Source organism: Ambystoma mexicanum, chromosome 6q (assembly GCF_040938575.1).
Source record: "Ambystoma mexicanum isolate Mex_15411 chromosome 6q, UKY_AmexF1_1, whole genome shotgun sequence".
Lineage (NCBI taxonomy): Eukaryota > Metazoa > Chordata > Amphibia > Caudata > Ambystomatidae > Ambystoma > Ambystoma mexicanum.
The window spans coordinates 1,168,817,557-1,168,842,650 of record NC_090937.1 but is presented as its reverse complement, the minus strand read 5'-3'; the positions used below and the strand labels follow the sequence as shown (position 1 = coordinate 1,168,842,650).

General features: G+C 47.4%; 1 protein-coding gene across 2 annotated transcripts in view; it reads right to left on the bottom strand.

Moving 5' to 3' along the window:
• The window catches only part of PDS5A (PDS5 cohesin associated factor A), a 1,291,333-nt gene that overhangs the window by 1,017,719 nt on the left and 248,520 nt on the right, over positions 1 to 25,094 (bottom strand). For both annotated transcript variants that reach the window (XM_069631774.1, XM_069631773.1), the window contains exon 13: positions 8,674 to 8,787. In XM_069631774.1, the coding sequence (XP_069487875.1) occupies positions 8,674 to 8,787 (114 nt within the window). The remainder of the gene's footprint in view (positions 1 to 8,673; positions 8,788 to 25,094) is intronic.

Sequence of the window (25,094 nt, the reverse complement as noted above, 5' to 3'; positions counted from 1 at the left end):
TCCATACCCTGGGACTGACTACTGTCTCCCAGGGCATGCAAAGTCACCATGGCTTTACTAGTCCCAAATTATTAACAGAAACTAGTACAAACCATCATATTGTGGACGTACTGGTCGGGGCAATTCGATTGCCCAGGGGTCTGTTAGTCGAGGGGGCACGTCTCCGTCCCCCCTGATTGAGTTTTGGCTGGTGGCAGTGGAAACTACTTTTTATATTCGACCGTGAATATTTTCCTATGGGATTTTCCCATGGGATTTTCCCATTGTTCGAGGCTACCAACTTTATTTAATTCTCATAGCCTCGAACATACCGCCGGTTTATTTAATTAATATTAATTCGCCGGTTGGTATTTTTTGCCAAGACTCGATTCTAAAATGGCGTTTGTGTTCTCTGTGACTCCAACCCAAGTCGAGCCCTTTGTTCCACTTTTTGGCGGGCTTCTCCACAGAAGCCTCCAAAAGTGGTGCCACTCTGGGTACCACAGGGGGTGTGGGAGGGGGTTTAGGCACCCTGGACTGAGTTACCTTGGTAACTCAAGTCGCACTCTTGTGTGATTGGCCCAAGTGGTGAGCCGGCCGGCTCACCACTCAGCATGTTTGAGTGACAGCTAGGCTGAGTGAATGGGGGTTTTCTGCATAAAAGCAGGGCTTTGGGGACTGGAACTTCAGAAGTCACCACAGGACCTGAGAATCCGACGAGGGAGAAGCTGAGCCGACCTACCACGACGACACCACCGGTGGAGCCCTGAAGAACCGACTCACCACTTCCCGACGACAGAGAAGATCTCCCGGCTGGAGAGGCTTCTTCCCCTGACTGGTAGACACAACCAGTTTACCTTCCTTTCTTCGCACCCGAGCCCGGTTTGTGGTCGAACTGCCCGTGCCAAGCACCCCGGCTGCCGGATAGCCACTCACCACTGAACCGCGAATCACCAGACCGCTCCTTGTACCCGAGAAACTCCACGGCTGGTTTCTTCCCTGGCAGTGTAATGGACTCCTGTCTTCTTCCACGACGTGATCCCCTCTTCCCCCGGACGAAGCGCCGACTTGCACCCGCTGCCAGGAACAACTGCCCCCGCTGGAGTGTTCTCACCACTTTAAGGTACAGTGTCCGCCAGGCCTCCCTTTCCAAAGATTGCTACAAGGTAATAATAACCCCTTAACTTTCTGGACTGGGCTGGCCGCCTTGACCCTCTAACTGGTCCCTTTCTTTGATCCAACTCCTTTTTGATCCTTTACAAGACTCTTGTGCACTGCAACCGTGTGACCTTGGACACATTTCGTTTGGATCCTATGAAAGTGGATCCGGCCTCTTGAACTCCAACTTCACAGTTTTACTTTGCCTTTACCACTTGTTATGTTCTGATAAAAGTGTTGGGATCGGTTTCCACTTGTTCTCTGCTCTTCTCTCCCTTTTTAAAACGAACTATTAGAGTGCCATCTACGTTAAGCGCTCGCTGCTGTCTGAAAATAAGTGGGGCTTTACTTAAGACTGGTCTAATATTTTTTTAAGGGAGTGTATATCTTTTAGTGACCGTGATTTTGAATTGCTTATTATTAGTGCCTGTGTGTTTTTCTAGATGTGGTTTTAAATAATTATATCTCTTTTACACCAAGCCCTGGTCAGTGTTTACTTGTTCTACTGTGTTCTCTTGACCTATTTTGAATACTCTGTATACTGCCTAACTCTTCTTGAGGGAAGTCTGACTGCTCAGCCACAGCTACCAAGTGAATCTGTGTGGTACAGACTGCTACCAAGTGGGTTTACTGCCAAACACCTGTAGTCCTAAATCTTTTGCAGTGGTCCCAGAGGGAACTGCACAGGTTTCTGCCTAACACAGTGAAACTTGGGCGATTCATCCACCCGGAGCAGAGACATCGCCACTGTCCCGTTTGGGAATCCTCGCTGGATCTCAGGGACTAAAAAGGTGCCGAGATGTCCTTTTTGCCACCTTCGAACCTGCAAACGAATTGGACTAACCTGCCAAAGCTTGGGTCTCCTTACCTCAGGGACCGGTGAGTAATCATTACCCGCAACCGGTGGCTCCTAGTGCCAAAGCCCAACTTTATGCACAAGTGGCCCCTGAGGGCCCCTTTCCTGTCCACTGCTATTGCAAAACAGCGACTCCATCCCGAACTCTCGAACTGCCTCTGCCTTCAAGTGGAGATCCTTCTTGAATAGTGGGAACTTATTCTGCATCGCCTTATCCACCTTCCTGAGCTGCGAGAGCCCCCTGAAGAGACCCTGTTTTGCCCATTGGAACAACCGCGTGCGTTAGCACACATGTACTATTGAGCACAAGGCTCCCCTCTTCTTAGGGCTTGGACTGCCTCTTAGTTGGGTAAAAGTGATGTTGAATTGGGCCTAAAGACTAACTGCACTACCTGTTTCATTCCCCTCTAGGTTGTCAACCTATTACGTGCAGTCACCCCTTTAGAACCCCCTGGTCTTGTACATATATTGTATTGAGTGTGATGTATTGGTTTACTTAGTTTTACTGTGATTCTTTGCTATAGTCTGTGTTACAAAGGCCTTGTAATAAATGTGTTTATATTTTTAATATAACATCTGTCGGGAGTAATTTGTAAGTGTCCTTGCTCTGTGTGCTCATTGAGGTCCTTCAGTCACCCTCAACCCTCCTAAGACTTAGTCTTGACCCCGTGCCATAGCTACCCTGATTGGTCTGGCTTGTCCAGAGGTTACCCTGTTCCAAGAAACTAGGCTGGCCTTCTGAACCTCTGCCACTCCTTGTCAGAGTTCAGAAATCCTTCTTAACAGCCACCACCAAAAACAATTACCTACCAATTCAGTGCAAAAAACAACTGGAAGATTTTAATTAATTCAGAGGTAGGTAGAGACAATTACTTTCTTGATCCGAGATACTTAACCTAGACAAATATGCAATAATTAAGCATTTCTGGGTCACCTACTTGAAGCCATGTTCGAGATTAATTCTTAGAAATGCTGGGAGGTCATGGAAACACATTGTTTGAATTAAGTGAAGTACACAGATCTATGTGAGAATCTATATATTTTGCCAATGATAATCGATTGATTTTGGACCGCAAGCTAATATAATTCAGCTTCAGAAGGTCTCTAGCTTTGTCATTCACTCTTGAATCTGTAGCATGTCAGTCGGGCCAACAAAAGGGGTTAGAGGGTACAATATGACCTGCAATCACTCAAATGGGATACAAGTTTTTATACCAAATAGTGTACGTAACAGGCAAGCCTCGGATTGGCTCGGGGGATAAAGTATAGAAGCATCTGACCACAAGGTCCCCACCACTCGGCTCACATATGAAAAGCTGGTAGAGTGTCCTCAAAGTTACATCCTATCTGTAACATTAGGCCAATCTGCCAGCTTTCCAAATGGGAGGAGAGCGACAAGAACCTTGTGTTTAGGTATCTTTGGCAATTTCTGACGGCTGGAATCCAATGTTCAGACCCTCAAAGTTCAAAAGGAGACCATTTCTGTGTTCCATTATCTTGAGTGAAGCTCAAGTTTGACGAGCAGGGCAGTTGCAGTGTCAATGAAAATGCTAGCATGTGAAATAGATGGCGTGCTCTGCTGCGGTGCAGCCCTCACTTTCATTTGATCATAGCTCCTATTGCCAAAGGAGCGATCTGTATCCAGTGAATGCAAATCAAGTGCAAGATGTACTCGGGAGTAACATTTTTTACTTTGGGTTTCTTCTGAGTTGGGTTTCTTCTGGGCTGGGTAGCTTAATTTCCAGTACTTGCACCACATGATAACCTCACAATGAAGGGTCAGCAACAATATAGTAGGAGCTCCTGCTCAAGGGCTTGTGACATTGCTGGTCACGCAGGACCAAAAGTGAAAAAGAACCATTCACTCGTCTTCCACAAAGGAAAATGGATAATCATTGTTGCAGCAGAGTTTATCATCATCATCATCAGTGAAGGTCTCTGCAGATTCATATTCAAACAGTTTCCTCATGATCAGTCATGGCGTTGGTGTCTTCCTCCATTGCTTTACAAACCTTCCTCAGGTGTCACCACATAAGAAAAAACCCACCTAAGAAATGTTACAACTAGAGATGGAATCAAGCCCAAATAGATTTCCATTCACTCAAACATTTTTGCAAACATCCAATCAATGGAGACGACCAAAGTCAACTTTCATATGGTTTGGTCTTCTCCTTCAGGTTTATAATATGGCTTTAATCCCAGATCCCAGACCCAATTCACAAACAAGTCATATCTGGTTGTGGCTACTGTATCACTCAATATCCAAAGAAATAAGCTATACCTATATACAGCCACATCCATCACTTACTTGTAGAAACCATGTCTGGCCATTAAACATTGTGATTTTATATCTGTCCCACGGTAAGGGAAGCCTCCTGATCACAGGTGGCTGGACCCTCACTATAATTATATGAAGGCTGCCACAAACCAGCCCACAGAGAGTCTACCACAGGAAAGAACAAACACTTAACTCTTAGCAAAGTTATTTTAATAGATTAGTCGTTCCTCCATCAGATCACGCATCCCAGAGATATTCTATGTTCAGTGCAAGCCATTTTTGGATTTTTTCCAACTCCAGGAATTGCAGCATGACAGCATCAGCTATACATGGCACAGATGCACGCACCCCACACCGGACAGGACATCAAAGCCATTATAGATGGAGCCCCAGGCACCATGACATCAGTTCTGCCCTTTATCTCCCAGCACCTGAAGGATCGCAGAACAGATTAGGTGTACAAGCTATCAGCCAATAACTGCACGATGGGAGGACAATGAGGAATCTGTTTAAGGACTGATAAATGACTGTGGCAAGGAATTTGTTCATGTAACTACATCCAGTGGATAAAACACAACTGTTAATTTGACTACCTGACTTACCATGCCACTAAAATTTGTATATACTAGAAACTTGTATATTTGTATATTCTTAAATTCTTTAATTGTTAAACTGTATATCTTTGCCGCTATTGTAACTGATCCAACTAATGTACTCAGATTCTTTATCTTTGACAGGCTGCCAAAGCAGTACAAAAATCTGAATGAGAGAGAATATACCACCTACACCAGAAAACTCACAAGGACTGCTCCGACCAAAGTGTCTTGCCATAAAAGGGAATCCATGTATTAATGCTTGGAAAAAGTGTACAGCAATGTACATGTGGTCGCTTGAAAAGGTGTCTAAAGTGGGAACCCGGCACACACTGCAGAGCAGAGGTGGCAGCCAGGCCTCTAGTGGAATGAGCCCGAATGCGCTCAGGCACATCCTTCCCAGCCAGATTATAACATTCCGAGATGCAGAGAATTATCCATCTTGACAGGGTCGGTTTAGTCACAGCCCCATCAGCATAACCTACAAAAAAAAGCTAGTCCGCACTTGACGTCTCTTGTCCAAGAATCACAGTAGCCTGTACTGTTCCAGCTGATGGAATTGCTCCTCTGACGGATCAGGCAGAAGGAAAATACTGATAGTTTTTTCTGAAAGAAAATAATCCATCAAGACCTTGGGTAGAAAAGGACGGTCTGTCTTAAAGTCACCCTCTCAGAGAAGCGCACGTATCAGGGCTTAGGAGACAGCACCTGGAGCTTACACACCAGTCGCACGAAAGTGTTGGCTACCAGGAAAATCACTTTAAGGATGAGCAGTCTCAAGGAACATGAACAAACTCCCATAAGGAAAGTCAATGTAAATTAAAACGTGACACAGTAACAAAAGACGGGCGCGGAGGAAACTGGTTGCACAACCATAGCAAAAACTTAACAGTGGGGATTTTGAAAAAAGAGCCATGTTCAGAAGTATTTTTAAAGACCCAAATGGCAGCCGGTAACCCTTCACAGTGCAATTTTCAAGCCCTTCCGGGCTAAAGAAACAGGAATTCAGTAAAAAAGAAGTTGAAAGAACAGAGTTCAGAATGCGGATGCTGAGCTGAGAATCTAGGCAACCTGCAGGCACAGACTTTATGGCAGGGCGCCGAGTGTATAAGGAGAAATGGGTGCAAAAAGAACAGACTTGATTACCCCTCTCTACACCGACCTGAGAGTTAAGAGATTGGAGTGTTTGTCACACAAAATTTAACATAACATACTAAAGTGTTTTTTCAGTGACCTGGACCAGCTAGAAAGACAAAGACATATGGAACGATTTTTAGCAAAATATAGGCTTTTTTTTTTTAATACAAAAGATTTAAAAAGTTGCACAAAAGAATGCATAAATACAAACAATAGAGGGTAAAACAGAGGGGTGTAAGTCACTCAGTGAACAATACTTTTAACAGAAATTAATTAATCAGACAACTATCTCTAGTAGTCTTTTGAGAGATAGTGTGTCGACATGTTTTGTATATATAACAAATTAGACATTCTCGCGAGTGTCTATTCAGAAACGGATGTCACAGCCATCTTCAGGACAGAGGATTTCTTCCAAAAAGTCTTCACATACATGGTTTACCCCAATTTCTGATGTAAATCTAACATCATTGATTTGCTTCTCCGAGTTAGGAGAGAAATAGTCGGCGAAAGGTCAGTCAGACTTGGATATTTCTTTTAGAATTGCCACGGGTTGCTAGCGTTGATCGTAGTTCCTATGGCAAAAGCCACCTTGTCCTTGTTAGGTTCTTTGGAAGACCCCGTGAAAAGTTAGGCTGTGGTTGCCACCAAAATGACACGGGTTTAAAAAACCTGCATCAGAGTTGCAGTTTGGTGTAATCACTCTAGCAGCAGCATACTGTGTATGATAAACAGAGGGGGGTCTGGAAAACTCTCTACCAGCACGAACACAGCCCATTGACTTGTTCTTGGGTGGATGGCCCCTGGGAGAGTCTCAACCAAGTCTTTAGCTCACTGTTCTTTTCACAGAGAAGAAATTTCCCCACATATCAGTCTTTGTCCTGCCCATGGTACTCTTGTTCAGAGGAGAATTGCCTAGCATTTCGGCGCTGGACTGCCCCTGGGCAGGACAAAGGCTGATATGTGGGGAAATGTCTTCTCTGTGAAAGGGACAGTGAGCTAGAGACTTGGTAGAGTCTCTCCCAGGGGTTATTCACCCAAGAACAGGTCATTGGGCTGTGTTCGTGCTGGTAGAGAGATTCCCAGACCCCCCTTTGTTATACTGTGCATGATGTTGTCCGACTAGTGAAATGTCAGGCAAAACGAGGGTGCTTGATTGGCAGGTGGCCTGATCAGTGGGCGAATTACAGCTGCTTGTCAGGTTCTTTGTAAAGAAACCGTGAAAAGTTGGGCTGTGGTTGTCAACAGATCGGCACAGATTTAATGAACGTGCATCAGAGTTGCAGTTGGGTGTAATCACTGTTGTAGCAGCATGCTGTGTGTGATGTGGCTCGACTAAAGAATCGTCAGGAGAAAGCCCAAAAGTTGCTTGGTCAGCAGGTGGCCCGATCAGTGGTCGAATTGCAATTATTTGAAAAACCTTGATGCAGCCGGCGTCATCCGTCGGGCGATAAAGTGGCCGCCGAAGGGCAATCTGAAGTGGGATCCGAAGGGTGCCAAGTGGAAAAAAAGCACATCAAGGACATTGTCAGACAAATCCCATTTGTTAAAACATAGCCTCTCAGCAGCCAAGACTAAAGGTTCAGGCTGCTTCGGCTTAGATGGAGAACATGCTGAAACCTGCCTGCTCAGAGTATCCGCCAAGACGTTTTCCATCTTGGTGAGATGGGCCGCCCTCACAGACGTTACTCTCAAAAGGCCCAGAACCACAGTCACACTGCTTCCCTTAACAGACGCAACTACCCAAACCACCCAGTTTGTTGACGTAGTGCATTACCACTGTGTTGCATACATAAACGTTCTTATTTAACAGAAACAGTACATACAATGGATATCTGTGCTAGCACTACCATGTGAGGGATTAACAGGACTGAAAAAATGTATTTATAAGCCACAGCCCACCTATACAAACTCTCGCCCCTGCACTTCATCTCACCCACTCCCATCACATTGGGACTAGTATGATTTGTACTTCACATTTCAGAGATGAAGCATTTAATGCAGGGATTCTACCATCAAATCAGCCCTTGATCAAAGGTTGGCCGCCAATTGTGCACCGATTAGAACCATTGAATTGTGGATGAATCAGTAAAAGCTGACATTTTAGGTTGCTATGGAAAATGCACAGATCAATTTGTGGCTGTATATCATTTAAAGAAACGAGAACATAGATGTTGGTAAAAATCTTTGTTTATTTGAAAGTACCATTTTCAATTAAAAAACATTTAAGGATAAATAAATGCAGGGGTATTGTGGCCTAGGGAGGACACAGGCATGCTTACCTTTGGTGTGCAATTCACATGCAGTCGGTGCGTCCGCTGTGCGGTCGAGACAGGGGAATTGAAATACATTGGGTTGCAAGGGAAAGTGAGAAAAGGCTTGTGCTCTTAATGTAATCCAAACACAAGTCAAATAAATATAAGGTGGCACAATAATGTGTGGGAAGTGCAATCAATTGTCAGAAAAGTATAAAAAATATATGTTTTAAGTAGTGTGGCATAACCTAATAAAATGTAATCTAAAAAACAATAAAATCTCATCCTTCAAGTAGTGTTTGACCGATCTGGTAGTCACATGCCTAACCCATGCACTAACAAGCCACCAAACTGACAACCTCTTAAAAACAATTTCAACTAATTGACAAGGTATCCCCAACCTACCCCTTATGCACTTACTTCACAGCATTTGGATCCAAGTTAGCATACAAATAGTATAGACACTTCATTCTCTCTTCAGTCTCCAGATTATGGGGTACAAGGTACTGGGCAAAGATTTTCTCAACAAGTAACCTGAAATAAACAGTAAAAGCAATAAAACAGTCATGATGAGGGTCACATATTTTATGTGCTTAGAATAGTGATGGCCATTTTTCAGACCGTATGAAACGCAGCCATTCCAGAAAATACAACTTCATACATGGGACACAAAGTATTTAATACATTCTTAGTTCCCAATCCCCTCATAACCTTTCTAACTTTTTTTTTTTAAAATGTTTATATTTGGTTTGATAAAAACTTAAACCTTTACACAAATGTTCATCTTGGTTTCAGTTTTGTAAAAAAATAAAACAAAATAATAATTTCCATGTGACAGGACCTTTAACTGAAAGGCCAGACCTTAACTGTGGGAAGGAGTTTTAAAAAGAAAAGATACAATTCTTGGATGGCCGCTGGCATCTCCTTTGACCAGGTCACAAAATGTCTATTTAAAGCAAGGTGGTCAGGTTAGTGATAGTTCTGGCTACCTTTACTGAGAAAATCCTTAAGATAAATATCAATTTTCAAATTCTTTGTTCTGGTGACAAAAATAAGAGTGCCGGTTAGGATCCAGTGAATACTAACATTCCTCTACCTTAAAAAGATGAGGGGGGCAGGGGCGAAAACACTGGAATTGGAATTCCAAGTTGTTCATAGAGTCCAAATTACAAAGTCACCTTTGTAAGAAAATGTTTGGTCCCCACATCCACAATTCTCTCCCCCTCTATTCCCCACCCCAATTCTCTATTTGTTCCCCTCTTACATTCTCCCCCCCCCTTCTCTCCCTCCCAATCAGATGTGTCTGTGACCAGTCAGTTTGTGACAGGGATGCCTAAGAAGACTCCCTCAGCAATCGGTTTTGCAGGGTGCACCACACAAGATCTTAAAACGCCTTATTCAAGACCTGCAACAGGTCCAACATGTTGCCCTGCAACTGGGACCAATGACATAGGAGTAACCACTGGAGTGATCTCATGCCCAACCAAGCCTCTGCCACCACCAGGAAACAGGAGGCCATTAAGCCCAGAATATGCAGAATAGCTGGGACCACCCTCTGGGAATGCAAAACAAACGTCTTCCGAATAATGCCAGCAACCTAAGAAAGACCACAACGATTACGGAGGGTCTGGGACAACGAGACATGGGACTTCCTGAAGTTGAGGGGGGAAGACTGCATCCCGCCCATCCATGTCCTCTTTCCCACTCTTCCCCTGCCCCCTATTCCCCACAGACCACTAGAATTCTTACAGATCATTTCCCTCCCATGCCATTCTTCCCCCTCCCTATTCTCACCCATTCTTCCCATCTATCCCCACCTCCCATTCTTCCCCCCTCACTCCCCACCTCCCATTCTTCCCCTCCCTCCCCAATTCACGCCCCCATTCATCCCTTCCCTCCCCAATTCATGCCCCCAATTCTTCCCCTTACTCCACACCTCTCCCATTCCTCCCTACCTCACAATCATCCCCATTCTTCCCCCACCTCCGTGGGCTACATTAACCCACTGTACAGAATTTCTCCAAAACCAACCTGCGTTCAACAGAAACAGCAAAATGGTCGCACATATTGGGCCGTATGGAACAAGTAGACACGCTGAGGGAGCGTGCCAGTGTGTTCTGACACAGACAAATGGAATGAAGTGAAAAAGCAGCGTTGCCTTGCTGCTAACCCAAAATCCCGTGTTTCAGAAAAACCAACATGACCCCTAAATTCCAGGCTGTTAAGCCAAATTTGAAGAAGAAAAAAAAAAAAAAAAAGGCCCAAGAAACTTCACCTTCTGCCATGCATGGGAAATGCTTTATTTTGTGCTACAAAATGTCAACGGAATGAGCCCTGCAAAAGAAATCATAGCTCTGCGCACATGTCCATTCCAGGAGACCTTTGCCTTGTATAGACTGTTGTGCAGAAGAAACTAACTATGGCTGCAAGACAATATTGGGAAGTCAGATGGCAAAATCGGATTTGAAAGGAAATGCTAGCAGTTTTCACCACATGTGTAAAATGGGCTTTGCAAACCAAAGAAAAATAAATGGCAGTTTTAAAGAAAAAGTAATATTTTGAATGTCTGTGCCTAACAATGAGAAGGGGTTGGCTGCAGGGAAACACGCATGGGCTATTTTATTCCACAGGCTTGTTTTAATTCATGACCAAATATAAGAAAATAAAGGTTTAAAACCGCCTGGGCTTAATTGGCAAGCTTCCAAAAACAAGTTATTCCAGTTGACATAGCTAAGGCTTCCTCAAAGGAAGGAAGCCACCATAAACTTCCAGAACAAGAAAGTGATAATTGCTAGGGTGAAAAACGGACTGACCAGGACATAAACTTCACATACTAAGCAGGCTTCAGTCTGGGCAGAGGCCTCTTTCAATAAAAATTCTGAGACATCAAAGTATGCATTGGTAACATGGATTATTTTCTTATAATCTGCAATACTTTGCCATTTCCATTCCCAAGGTGTCAGGGAATTCTACAATGTCTTAAATAAAAGCCCATAAAATCAAATTTAAACTGTAGCATTTTCGCATTTTTACAGAGTCTTGTTGCAGAGATAAACGTCTTTAAAGTTAATTTATGGGGTGGGGGCGCTGTTGCGCACTGAGAAAATGGCCGCTTAAGCCCGAAGCTCCCGCGCTGCCTTTACATCCTGAGCTTATAGATCCGTACTTGGGCTGGCTGGTTTGCTGGAATTTGATGTGCCGGTTGCGACCAGGCTCGTGCACGGTTGGTGAAAATCTGAGCCCTCAGCGGTACTGCATCATCAAGCTCTGCCCTCGCGGAGTTCCGCCGACGCGAGTGGCGCTCCCGGGCCGACTCCCGGCTCCAGAGAGACTTACCCGATTGCCGCGGCTGCTGAGCGTTGAGGGCCGCTGCTGGGCAGAGCTTTCTCCTTGGCCCCGGATCCCGACATCCTTCGTAGGGGACGCTGTGGAAGACCCGTTGCTGCGCTGGATGGTCTGACCATGTCCCGGTCCAAGCCTTGACCCGTCGCTGCCTTTCGTACCTCCTTCCCTCGCCCTGATGTTACACGACTTCTGCCGGTGCACGATCCTGTCGCCGCCAAACCCGACGAACCAGGTGAGCCGCTGCCGGGTGGGGGAGGAGACACAGAGCCCTGGCGGTGCTGCATGAGCCGCTCCCTTATGGTTTTGAGACCTCCCGGCAGACGTGGCCCCCCTGCTGCGCCGCTTGCCCCCCTCTGAGCCTCTCCGCCTGGCTTGTCGGCTGGGGGCCGGCTATACCTCACATATGGTCTGCTGGGCCCACACTCCCACCTATTGACTTTGTACGCTTCGGGTGCCTCTTGGTTGCCGTGGTGCTGAATGCTGATACCCCTATGAACAGCCGTTGCTAACTGGGTTGTACACCTGGGACTCCTGGATTGTCTCGCTCGTTGGGTGAGGCAGCGTCCGGTGCTGGGTGCTAGAGTGTCTCTCGAGAACTCCTGGTTTGGGGCTGCGGACCTCCCGCTCTCGATCTGCCTCTCTAGACCCACAGTCTCCTTGTAAATTGGACTGCAGTGCACCCTACGGTTTGCTGGTGGCTGATCCCTGCTGGCTGGGACGACTATTCACCCCCTCAGTGCAACTGATAAGCGGCCTTTCTGGTTTCGCCCTACCGGCTGGGGATGACACCTGGGGGGCCACTATACTGGGTGTCTCGCTGGTGCACTGGACTTCATATACGTGGGAGGATACAATTCATCCGGATCTCGCTATCCTGCAGTGACTCACTGCCGCACTTAGTTCAGGTCCCCTTGTGTCCACTCCCTGAATTGGGGGCCTGGACCCTGTGGAGATCCTGTGCCAGATCTAATATACGCACAGATTCGATACAAACATGGGGGAGCCTGGCAAGTCAAACAGAGCCTCTAAAACCCCTGGTGGCAAGAAGAAGGGCCCTATGGACACATTTACCAATACGGCTAGCCACTCAGTGACAATTGGCACGCAGCTGGATGAGGGAGAACAGGGTGATCGGGATGTTTTGGACAGAGAGCATAAACTGGCCACGCTAGTTCAGAACGGATTCCTGGCTGTGAATACCAAACTGGATGAGATAGTTGCCATCATAGGCTCCTTGAAGGCCAGAATAGATAAGGAGAGTGCGCGTGTCACTGAGGCTGAAGGCAGGATAAGTGCTAATGAGGATACTATTGGGCACCACATTCGAGATATATCCTATATTAAAGACACTATGAGCAAGCTGCAGAGCAAGTGCAAGGACCTTGATTCCAGGTCCAGAAGAAACAATGTCCGCGTGGTTGGTGTGGCCGAATCCTTCGGTAAGGGCCAAATGGAGAAACATATGGACAAACTCTTCAAATCCTTATTTGGGCCCGAGGCATTGTGCAAGCACTTTCTTGTTGAGAGGGCGCACCGCACCCTAGCACCGGCGCCCAAACCGGGGGCACCACCGCAAACTATAATTGCTTGTCTACTGAACTACAGGGACAGAGACACAATCCTCCGTTTAGCCAGAGAGACCGGCACACTACACTATGAGGGTAACCGTATACATATCTATCCTGACTTCTCCGCCTCTGTTCAGGCGAGCAGACGCTCTTATGAACCGGTCAAGAGGCTCCTCAGAGAGCGACAGATCACATACGCCTTGATGTTTCCGGCCAAAATGAGAATCCAGCATGCTGGAAGGTCGCACTTTTTTGAAAACCCATCCGAAGCCCTATCATATATTGAGTCTTCTATACCCCTCCCTCCAAGAGGGGAGCGACCTGCCCCGAACAACAGACCTCGACCGGCGGACTAGGATTTGCATGCTTTCATGATTTGGCATTCAGTGGGTGTTGGCCCTATTTCATGGGCCCTTTTGATCTGAGATTACAGTCAGCCATCTTCTGTGAGTGGTGGCATTGGAAGCCGGGGATGGCGGTCATGTGAGGCAACATGGCTACCCCAGGAGTAATCCACAAGTTTGGGGTCGGACACTGTCGAGTTGGGGGAGACAGTGAGGGTGGTGGGCGGGTTAGGGGGGGAAAGTTGGGGACTGTTTGGTTCGCACCCCATGGTGTGTAGTGAGAAGGCTCACCCACTGCATGGGTCTCTGTTCTGAGGATGTTCTTCTGGGAAATGGTTATAAGTTACTGTTTAAACAAGTGGTCTGGAATGCACTGACACGGTCCATAATGTCTAACACTACATCTGGGGGTTTGGCGTTACTATCTGTACAATTTTCGTGTAAAGCTCTGCTCACGCTTTGAGGGTTAAACTTGTTTCATGGAATGTAAGGGGTTTAAATAATCCTTTGAAAGCCAAGAAGGTGGGAAATTACATTGTCAGACACGGTGCCCAAATTGTCATGCTACAGGAAGCTCATACTGTTGGAACCGATAACGATTTCCTGATGCCTGGTTGGGGCAAAGTCCAGGTTCTGTACCAACTACTCATCCCAGTCCAGGGGGGTCGCTACACTCATACACCCGAATCTTGGGCTCCGGCTCGATGCCCATAAACTAGACCCTCAGGGTAGATATGTTCTTGTCTGGGGCTTGATCGCAGGTCAGCGGATATTGTTGGTCAACACTTATGGACCGAACATTGATGACCCCGCTTTTTATACAGATGTGTACCAATTGAGCTCTGCTATCGATGTTCCTACTATAGTGTGGGGAGATTTCAATATTGCTATGGACCCGGTACTTGATAGATCCAGCACGATTGTTAGAGCACCAAGCAGGGCTGTTCTCACTATGCGAAGTGTCCTCTCTCAGCTCTCCCTCGAGGATGCCTGGCGAGTCCTCCACCCAACTGCGAGGGGTTACACGTATTATTCATCGGTACATGATTCGGAGTCCAGAATCGATTACTGGTTTGTCTCCCCCTCTTTGATTGCTGGAACAAAGTCAAGTGAAATACTGGCCCGCACGCTGTCTGACCATGCCCCTATAACATGAGGTCACGTTCCATAATTGCCCTAAACCCCCCCCCCCCCTCCAAGAGGTGGAGGATGCCTGAGAGTTTGCTAAGGGACCCCGGGGTGGTGGAGGGGCTACACACTGAGATTTCGGAGTTCCTTGAAATTAACATCGACTCAGTCGATAAATGTTCCATGGTGTGGGAATCTTTCAAGGTCTGGGTCAGAGGCACACTACTTTCCAAATCTGTTGGTCTTCTTATGGGAGTTCGGGCTTAACTGGCCCAGACTGAAGGTAAGCTGAAATTACTGGAGGACACTTATGCTCGCACCCATGTCAAAGCCATATTAGTGGACATACAGCAACATCTACAGGAATTCAGCAGACTAGCCTCTAGGGAAGTGCAGTTCATTGCCGCACCGAGCCTGTAGGTATGGCGAGGGCAACAAGGCGGGTAGGACACCATCTAATCTACTCAAACAGGACAGGCACACTAATCGAATTACCAGCATACACGCGCCCAGCGGCGCGGTTGTGGTAAATGAGAACGAGATTAATGCCGAGTTTGCTGGGTTTTACGAACGATTGTATAAAAATAGGGATACTAAATCGGCCACTGAGATACGGGCAATACCGTGCGGCACTGTCGATGCCGAAACTCCATAAGGAGACCCGCCTGGCACTGGGCCAACCTCTCACTACAGATAAGATTGCGGAGGCGATCAAAGATTTAACGTCCAATAAAGCTCCGGGGTTAGACGGCCTGAGTGCTGAGTTCTACAAGGAGTACAGTGCGGAGCTTGCTCCATTGTTATTGCGGGTCTGGGAAGAATCCCTTCAATGTAACATATTGCCTCCATCTATGAGAGAGGCGTTAATAACTGTTCTCCCTAAACCTCGCCGCCCTCCTCAGGATATGTCGTTCTACAGGCCGCTATCTCTTATTAATACAGATGCCAAAATATTGGCCAAGGTACTGGCCAACAGGCTTTTACCGACGGTCCCGGCAATTGTTCACCCTGATCAGAATGGGTTTATACCCGCTAGATCTACGGCACTTAACCTACGTGGGCTCTTTGGCATAATGGCCCAAATTAACCAGGGAAGGAATGCTGTGGCCGTATCATTAGATGCTGAGAAGGCCTTCGATTCTGTGTCCTGGGCCGACTTACTGGCAGTACTTGAGGCACTGGCGATAGGCCCGAACTTCATTAGGTACGTGAAATTGCTTTACACGAAACCCGGGGCCAGAGTCCTGACCAATCAGGCAATCTCAAATATGTTTCTGTTGGGGCGGGGCACTAAGCAGGGCTGCCCATTTTCGCCTATACTATTTGCCTTAACAATAGAACCAATGGCAATAGCGGTCAGGCTTCGACATTCCAACAGGGGCATTAACCTGAAGGGGCAACCCAACTAATATCCCTGTACGCAGACGACACGCTCTTATACATCCGTGAACCGGAAAACAACCTAATTCCCGTAATTGCGGAGAATCAAAAATTTACTTCATACTCTGGGTACTCCATAAACAAGGATAAGTCAAAGTTTTCCCTCTTACACCGGCGACTGGCTGCCCTGGCTTACTGGGCGGGCTGAAATGGTCCAATGAGTCCATCAGATACTTGGGAATACTTGTGTTGCACGGGAAAAATAGGTTATACACTGACAATCACGATGTCATACTACAGGCCCTAAAGACTAAACTGCTATTGTGGGACCGCCTTCCGATATCACTACATGGCAGGATAGCAGTCCTTAAAATGGTAGTTCTGCCTAAATTACTGTACCTGTTTGTGAACATATCCATTTGGCCGGGAAGACTCTTTTTCACTAAACTTAGGTCAATGGCTACAGCCTTCCTATGGCATGAGCAGACTCCGAGAATTGGATGGGGGAAAATAACAACCATACTCTTCGGGTGGCCTGGCAGCTCCTGACTTTGAACTGTATTATTATGTGTCCCAGGCCCAACTCTCTAAATATTGGTATTCTAGGGATGGGGGGCCCCCCCACACGTAGATGTAGAACACTCGCCACCAATCCCACGAACATAGTCTAATTTTTGATGCTCATAGGGATACATGTGATTTCAACCCGGTCAGTTGCACGGTTGGTGCCTGGAGGGCAATCTTCAAGAAACTAGAATTGTCGACCCCGTATAACCCGGAGGTCTCCCTCTGGAACTACCCTGGCATCCCTCCGACACATGCTGTCTGTCTACGGTCAGCCTAGGATCCCGGTGACGAGATGTGCCTGGGAGATATGTTTATCGAGGGGAAGTTCGAGACCCTTCAGCCCATAACTGGGGCGTTTGGCGGGGGCCCACTTAGGGTTCTTCAATACTATCGTATGAGATCGGCCTTCCAGAAACACTGGGCGTCTTTACCTGATGAACCCCCTACACACCCCTGCGGCAAGATGATCATGGCCGGAGACCGCTTGAGGGTATCCAGCCTATATGCCATAGTACAGGCACACTCGCCCACAACCAAATTGAACAGGGACAAATGGGAAAGAGATCTCCAGATCCCGATAGACGATAAGACTTGGGACAGGTACTGCTCCCTTACCAAGAAGGTTTCCTTGAATGCTGGACTACGAGTGATCCAGTTTAAAATTCTTAACAGATTGCACTACACCCCGGCCAAGATAGCCAGGTTTGTTTCAGATACTCCGAGTCAATGCCCCAAATGCAAAGCAGATTACGCTGGCTCGTTCCACATGTATTGGAACTGCCCGGTGGTAGCTGGGTTCTGGAGGGAGGTGGGGGTTGTACTTGAAGAAATCACACACATCCCCCCCCCCCGGTATTAACTCCACAGAAATACTTATTCAGAGATATAGGAAAGTGCTCTGAAAAGATCAGAAGACTGTTCAATGTCACATGTGCAGTGGCCAAAAAATGTATTCTGCAACAATGGAAAAGTCCGGCGCCACCGACTGTGAAGCAGTTCCTCCGGGAGCTGGTCTATGTAAACGAGGCTGAAGAACAGTTTGTCCTCACACGCCCTTCGGTGTGCAGGCCTAAGATATTTGGGGACCTCTCAGAATGTTTCTTTGTGATATGATCTCTGATGAGTGATGTTTAGACTCGCTACCTTGGGAAGATTCAGGTTATGTGTACTGATGTTTCTCTCTATTACCGTACCATGTTGATTTCAATTTGTACGATGCAGTTGTAACTGTGTTTTGTGTTTTCTGGACCACAAATAAAAAAAAGTTTAAAAAAAAAAAGTTAATTTATGAAATGGTCTCTGGAAGCAAATGGCAGTCCTTTGTCCTGCACTGAACCATTTTTTTTTCTTTTTCAGCTACCACCAACTGTCACTTCCCCCAAAGGGAGGATGGGTTTATCCAGCTTGATTGCAAGTTTATTGCCCCTTATCCACTTCGCACTTTGATGTCCCAGAATTTCTATTGACAGAGGCCTCTGCCCAGACTGATGTCTGCTTAGTATGTGAATCTTCTTTGTCCTGGTCAGTCAGTTTTTCAACCTAGCAATTATCACTTTCATGTCCTGGAAGTTTATGGTGGCCCCCTTCCTTTGGGGAAGCCTTAGCTATGTCAAGTGGAATAACTTGTTTTTGGAAGCTTGCAAATTCAGCCCAGGTGGTTTTAAACCTTTTTCTTATATTTGGTCATTAATTAAAACAAGCCTGTGGAAAGAAATAAAGCCCATGTTTGTTTCCGTGCAGCCAACCCCTTCTCATTGTTAGGCACAGACAAGCTCTCATTCAATATATTACTTTTCCTTTAAAACTGGCATTTATTTTTCTTTGGTTTGCAAAGCCCATTTTACACATGTGGTGAAAACTGCTAGCATTTCCTTTCAAATCCAATTTTGCCATCTGTCACGACCACCAGCCCTGCAAGACTTGCCACTATTCATTCCATGGTCCCAACACGCACGTTTGCCCTACAGCATCCCAATAGGAGTATTAATTCATCTAGGCCCCGTCTTGGAATCAATAAGAAACCAAGGAATAAGCCCAGCTGGATCCAGGCTTGGAATGACTGGCATTGGGTACATTGTGAAACCTGAGGGGTCTATTCAACATGGAGGGGATGCTGCCCAAAGCACTGTTGGAGGCTGCAGTCTAATGTTCTGGGTGTGGCCGCTATATAAGCCGCACCCAGGCTCGAATCCGTGCTTCGCGTTAACCTGACAGCAAGGTAGCAGCACGCTCACCGAGGACCCGTGATTCATCACCCTGTGCCTTCAGCCTGGAGAAGCATCCATCGTGGGATTAATGCCAGCAAAGAGCCTTCGCTCTGTCCAGCTCCTCTGCCTGCTTTTTTTTATTTCACCGTCAGCCGCGCCAAAAACTGAGCACGAGACTCAATCAGCCAAGTTAGCAAACAAGCCAAATTAGTCAGCATTACTCTGGCGCAGGATTATCCGAGCTACAGCAGGACTGGGAAGGACTCATCAGTGAAGCAGCAACTGGTGGGAGAGAACGAGAGCGCCCCTGCTAAAGAAGGAAGCAGGATGGAGAGCTGACTTTCCCAATACGCAAGGTGAGCATACACATACATTAGAGTGGGGGTCACGGAGGGGGTTGGCACCAGGTTTGGGTTCCTCCTTCCACTAGGCGTACGTCACTCACCACCGCCGCTTTCTTGTTATTTTCCCTTTCCCTTCAGTTGCAGACAAGGTTAAGGAAGAGCAAGAGGGAGTCGCAAGCTGAGGTTCCAGATACTTCCGCAGAGACAAGGTGAGCGTGACACCATCTGACTTCCCAATATTGTCTTGCAGCCATAGTTAGTTTCTTGTGCACAACAGTCTGTACAAGGCAAAGGTCTCCTGGAATGGACATGTGCGCAGAGCTATGATTTCTTTTGCAGGGCTTATTCCGTTGACATTTTGTAGCACAAAATAAAGCGTTTCCCATGCACGGCAGAAAGTGAAGTTTCTTGGGCCTTTTTTTATTTCTTCAGATTTGGCTTAACAGAGCCTGGAATTCAGGGGTCATGTTGGTTTTGCTGAAACACAATGGGGATATGAATGTGCATGACAGGGCTTTATTAATCACAGTGGTTTAAGGAAGGACAGATGGAAATGGCGTCAGCAGCATTATTTGAAAGGTGAAAACGTTTCCTGGGGAAGGTGGGGGAGAGCAAAGTCTCCTAACCGGGGAAAACAGCAGCGTTCCTGACACAACAGGACAAGTAGCCCAGAGGGTCGGCAGCAGCAAAGGGGAACCATGGGCACCTGAGAAAGGGGTGATACCGACCAAGGGTGCCCCCGAGAAGTGCAACACAAGGAGTCAGGACATAAGGAACTTGGTAGCCCCCGCAAGCGTCAGGGACCCAGCGCAGCAACACCAGAGGGGCACTAAAGACCAGAGGTGGAGAACTAGGGGAGGTCGCAGAGTACCCAGCCGCAGACAACAGGAAGGCGCGAGCAGGGTCACCCAGTCTGGAAGCAACTGCCGAGAATATTTCCCTCCCTCGCCCCACTGAATCAACATGTCCAAAAAAGTCACGAAGTCGAAGAATCAAGGCTCTGGAGACATCAAGTCCATGATGCAGTCCGCAGAGACCCAGAAACTTAATCAACTACAGGATACGGTCCAGATTCATTCCCCCCCCCCTCCTCCGGAGGGTTTAAGAGAGCTTGAAGACCAACCGATTCGTAGATCGGACCCATCAACAATGCTGCAAGAGCTCAAAAAGGACATTAAGGACAGCGCAGCTGATTTAACCAAATCAAATGCGGATCTCAACAAAGGGGTCATGGCGGTGGAGAAAAGAATCAATTAAGTGGAAACTGCGATGACTGAACATGGTCATGATCAGGAGGTACTATCCAACAGGGTGTATGAACTCAAGCATAAACAAGAAGATGCTGAAAACAGGTCCAGGCGAAATAATATTCGGATCTGTGGATTCCCAACATCAGTGATGGACTCTGATCTTCAACAATACGTGTGAGATCTATTCCGGCAAATCCTGGGCGAGGACAGAGAAATCATGCTAGATCTGACGCACAGGGTCTACTTCACATTTCAACTAAACCAAAAGCTAACTCCGGATGTGCTGACTGATGCATCTATTCAATTCTCTTCAATTGAAGGAGATAATGCGGGCTGCTACGTTTCCAAACCACATCTATCCAGCTATTTCAAGACTTAGCTCAGGCAACGCTCGCCAAGAGGAAACGGCCGAGGGAGGTCACAGACAATCTGTGAAATAGGGATGTGCAATACCGCTGGGGATATCCGACAAGTCTACGCTTTGAATGAAAAGGCCAAAGGTTTACAGTCACGAAAGAGGACATGTAGGATCTCATGAGGGAGGAGGAGGCCGGTGAAAGCAACAACAAAGGAGGGTCCTCACCCAGAAATGGGGGAAAAGGCAGACCTGAAAGCCATGGAAACCGCAACAAGGTGCCCAAATCCACTGATCCCACGTGAAGAACATGGAGGGGGGGGAGAAAAGAGGCCCCTAGGGTAATAGGATTTGACACCAATAAGGGGGGGCTGAACACTGAGCGCAAAGTGCTACGATGGGGATTAGACGTGAATTAGATCAATATTGTTAAACCAATGGGGGGGGGGGGGCAGATCCCGAAATTCCCAGGTGGAGGTTAGACCCAGTGAGATCCTGTGGTAATACCACGGTGAAAGTTCAATGGGGAAGTTGAAGTTCAGGGGTTGGGGGGAGAGGGGAAAACATGTTGCATGGGGGAGAAGAATACAAACGATAAATACGTGTTAATCAGAAGGGTGGAGGGGTTTGAGTGCACTGAGAAAGGAACGACGTCAAGGGGTAGAATGGATGACTTAACACTCGTTACATTAAATGTTCAGGGGCTTAATTCCCTGATTAAACGGAAATCTATTTTGAACAGGTTGAGAGATATGTGAGCCTCAGTAATATGGATGCAAGAGACACCTGCTCCCAAAAGATGAGCATAGACTAAGGCACAGGGCCTTTCCCATACAATACTTTGCCTCTAGTGGAACAAAAAAGCAGGGAGTGGGCATCCTGCTAGCGAAGGGCATCAGCTTTGAGAAACACTTTGTAAAAAGAGATCCGGAGGGCCGGACTTGGTCCTGGGAGGGAAACTGATGGGTCAACAAGTCACATTAGTGATGGTCTATGCCCCCAATGAAAGACAAGATCGCTTCCTGTTGGGACTGTCACCCAAAATTGCACAGTGGGGGGGGGGGGGGGGGGGGGGCAGATCCTAACTGGGGGTGACTTTAATGGGGTGATGGACGCTGCAATGAATAAGACCCTCCCGGCCACTCCCAGTGACCATACATTTCAACAGGCCTTAGTGAGATTCATCAGGGAACTACATCGAATAGAAACATGGCGTTTTTTCCGCCCACATGTGAAAGCGTATACGCATTACTCAGCGGTGCATAGGGGACACTCTTGGATCAATATGGGTCTCAGCTCTGACATCCTGGTCCCACAAATCACGGGATTGGAAATAGGAGTGCGGTGTCTATCAGCCCACGCTCCGGTCTGTCATGATGCCTACCTCCAAGGAGCCAGGTCCGACCCAGCAACCCCAGAGGCAGGCATCATTCCCCCCAGGGAAGTGTCAGCGGGCCCAAGCTGGAGACCTTTGGACACAGTCCTGGCGCCTTAGGCGCCAGGCTCATGTTGGACCCCTGTCCTGGCGCCTTAGGCGCCAGGCTCATAAAGCTAGACATGTGTTCAAGTGTTTTAATGTGCACTTACCTGATGCAGACCATGCTGCTACATTCAGGCCCTCTTGAGGCCTGAATGGAACTACTTTACCTGTGGGACTACTTTCCACCTGGGTGTGGTCGGGGAAGGATACATACCTGATCGGTGGAAGGATACATACCTGGAACTTCTTCCAAAGCTATTTAAACCACGCCCGATCAGGAACTCACGCTTCGCGTTGTTCTGCTCCTCGCAGCTGGACGCTCACCGTGTCAGCTCCTGCATCTGGACTTCAGCCACGCCTGTCAGCATCCTGGGTCATCTGCTAAGAGAATTGGAGAGAAAGACGACCTTACCTGCTAAAGCTGCATCACGGAGACATCACACCGACGATCCTGAAAGGGAAGACATTTTTAAAAGCATTTCGCATCGATCACTGCAGCGCTGCATTTCACTCACCTTTCCTGGGCACCTCCATCTTCAGCAGCGATCATCCGGATCCGCAGCCACTTCCCAGAGCCTAGAGAGAAAAAGACAAGAACACAAGGTGAGAGAAGGAAGGGAATAGGAAAAGCTCAGTTTCCTTCTAAGACTTACCTGTTGGGTCATTCTCATTTCATTTCGGGTCCTGCCGCTTCCTGGCATTCCGGACCCGGGCCCCTATGGGGAAAAAAGACAAAGACATTGAATGAGCGAATGCAAAGACATTACCCGAACGCTCACCCAGAACTTACCTGTCATTTACTGGAACTGCACGTTTCACTTCGGGTCGGCGCCATATCTCCGGCATTCCGAACCCCGGCCCCTAAGGGGAAAAAGACATAAGCGTTAGCGCTTGCTGCAATAAGACAATGAACATTATTATTAAGCTTGAACTTTTGAACTTGCTACAGAACTCTTACAGCACCTTACCTGAATAGTCAAGCTTATTTGAACTCCCATCAAACCTCAATCCAGTGAAGTAACTGGGTTTCAACGCGCCCCTGCATCAGAAGCAGGATGGAGAACTCATCCTTCCAGACCCTAAGGTGAGACTTCACGGGGAACCGTGGAAGGGTATCGTGGAGGGTTGGGAGTGGGAGGCTTGAGCATTATTCCGTCAGTAGGTAATACTCCCTTTTCACGCATAGGGGAATATTCCTGCGAGCCAGAGAAGCCTGTGTAGAGGGGCCCTACCTGTCCATCCTCAGAGTCCTGAGCTTCACCATTGAAGAAGCATCAGCACTCAAAGCCAGACCTGCGCCTCCGTGGGAATCAGGTGAGCTTGACACGGTCCTGCTGAAGGTGGAACCGACTGACCCACAACAAAAATCTCACAAACCATGGAGATTAAATGAGGTGATTCTGAGGGACTTAACCCTTAAAGCAGGCATAGAACAGGTCTTAAAGAACTACTTCCAGGAAAACATCACACCGGACGTCAACTGGGCCACAATATGGGATGCAAGCAAAGCAGTGGTAAGGGGTGGGGAGGGGGGGGACTAATCGCGCACACATCAAACTACATCAAAAGTAGGGAGAGGGTAAGGCGGGACATGGAAGCCAAAGTAACGAAGGCAGAGACAGACTATAAAGACAAGGGCTCATAGAAAGCATGGCGAGAATTGAAAAAAGTAAGAGCGGTCGTGGAAACCCACCTGGCCGGTAATGTTCCATGGCTATTGGTGCAAACCAAGCAGTTCTATTATATAAATGGGGATAAAGCCAACCGACTCCTTGCGGCCAAACTGAGACAACAAACTCCGGAACCGCATTGACCGACTTAGAAACCCGGAGGGAGACCCGGTGAGGTGGGGAGAAGGAAATAGAAGAGGTCATGTATTCATACTATACCGAGAATCTGAAAGGGGAAGACCTAAATAGGGAAACGTAGATAGTATTTTTAAACCAGATCTCCCTGCTCCAAATTAGCGAAGCAAACAGGCAAATGTTAGAAGCTAGAATAACGGAAGAGGAGGTGGGGAAGGTCATAGGAGCATTGAAGGGACACAAATCCCCGGGCCCAGACGGGCTTAGCAACCTTAAGGGGCCCACTAGGATAGCCATGAACAAAACGGGACACGGGAAGAACCTCTGGGGATACGAATCCGGCAAGCACATACTTACTCCTAAAGCCAGACAGCAACCTGCTAGAATGTGCAAGTTATCGCCCCATCCCCTTGTTGAACGGGGATGCAAAAATATATTCCTCGGTCTTGGGGCCCGCAGGTTGGCTAGGGTTCTACCAGGGATAATCCACCCTGATCAGGCAGGTTGTATAAAGGGGCGCACACCTACGATAATATCCGTAGAGCCATAGACACGATAGATTGGGGATGTAGGACATGGCAGAAATTCTCCGTACTGGCGCTGGACTCCGCCAGAGCCTTCTATAGCATGCACTGGGGATTTTTACAACTGACCCTCAAGAAGTTTGGGTGTGGGCCTACCTTCCCCCGCATGGTAATGGCCAACTTTGTGCGCCCAACCACAAGCCTGATGATCAATGGGCGGCTTACAGAGAACATCCTTATCCGGAAAGGCACGAGTGCCCACTATCCCCACTGATTTTTGCTATGGCCATGGAGCCACTGGCGCAGAGGGCCCGAGATGATCTGGGAATCCAAGGGGTAGAAGTGGGGGCCGGGGAATCCCAAAAGGTAGCTCTCTGTGCAGATGACGTTCTTATGTTCCTGAAAGATACAATGCACTCACTCCCAAAGGCCATAGAATTGTTAGAGGGGTTCACAAGGGTCTCGGGTTTCCATATCAACTATCCTAAATCTAAAGCACTCAACATCACAGAGTGACAGATTGGGAAAATCGGTACCCCCTAAA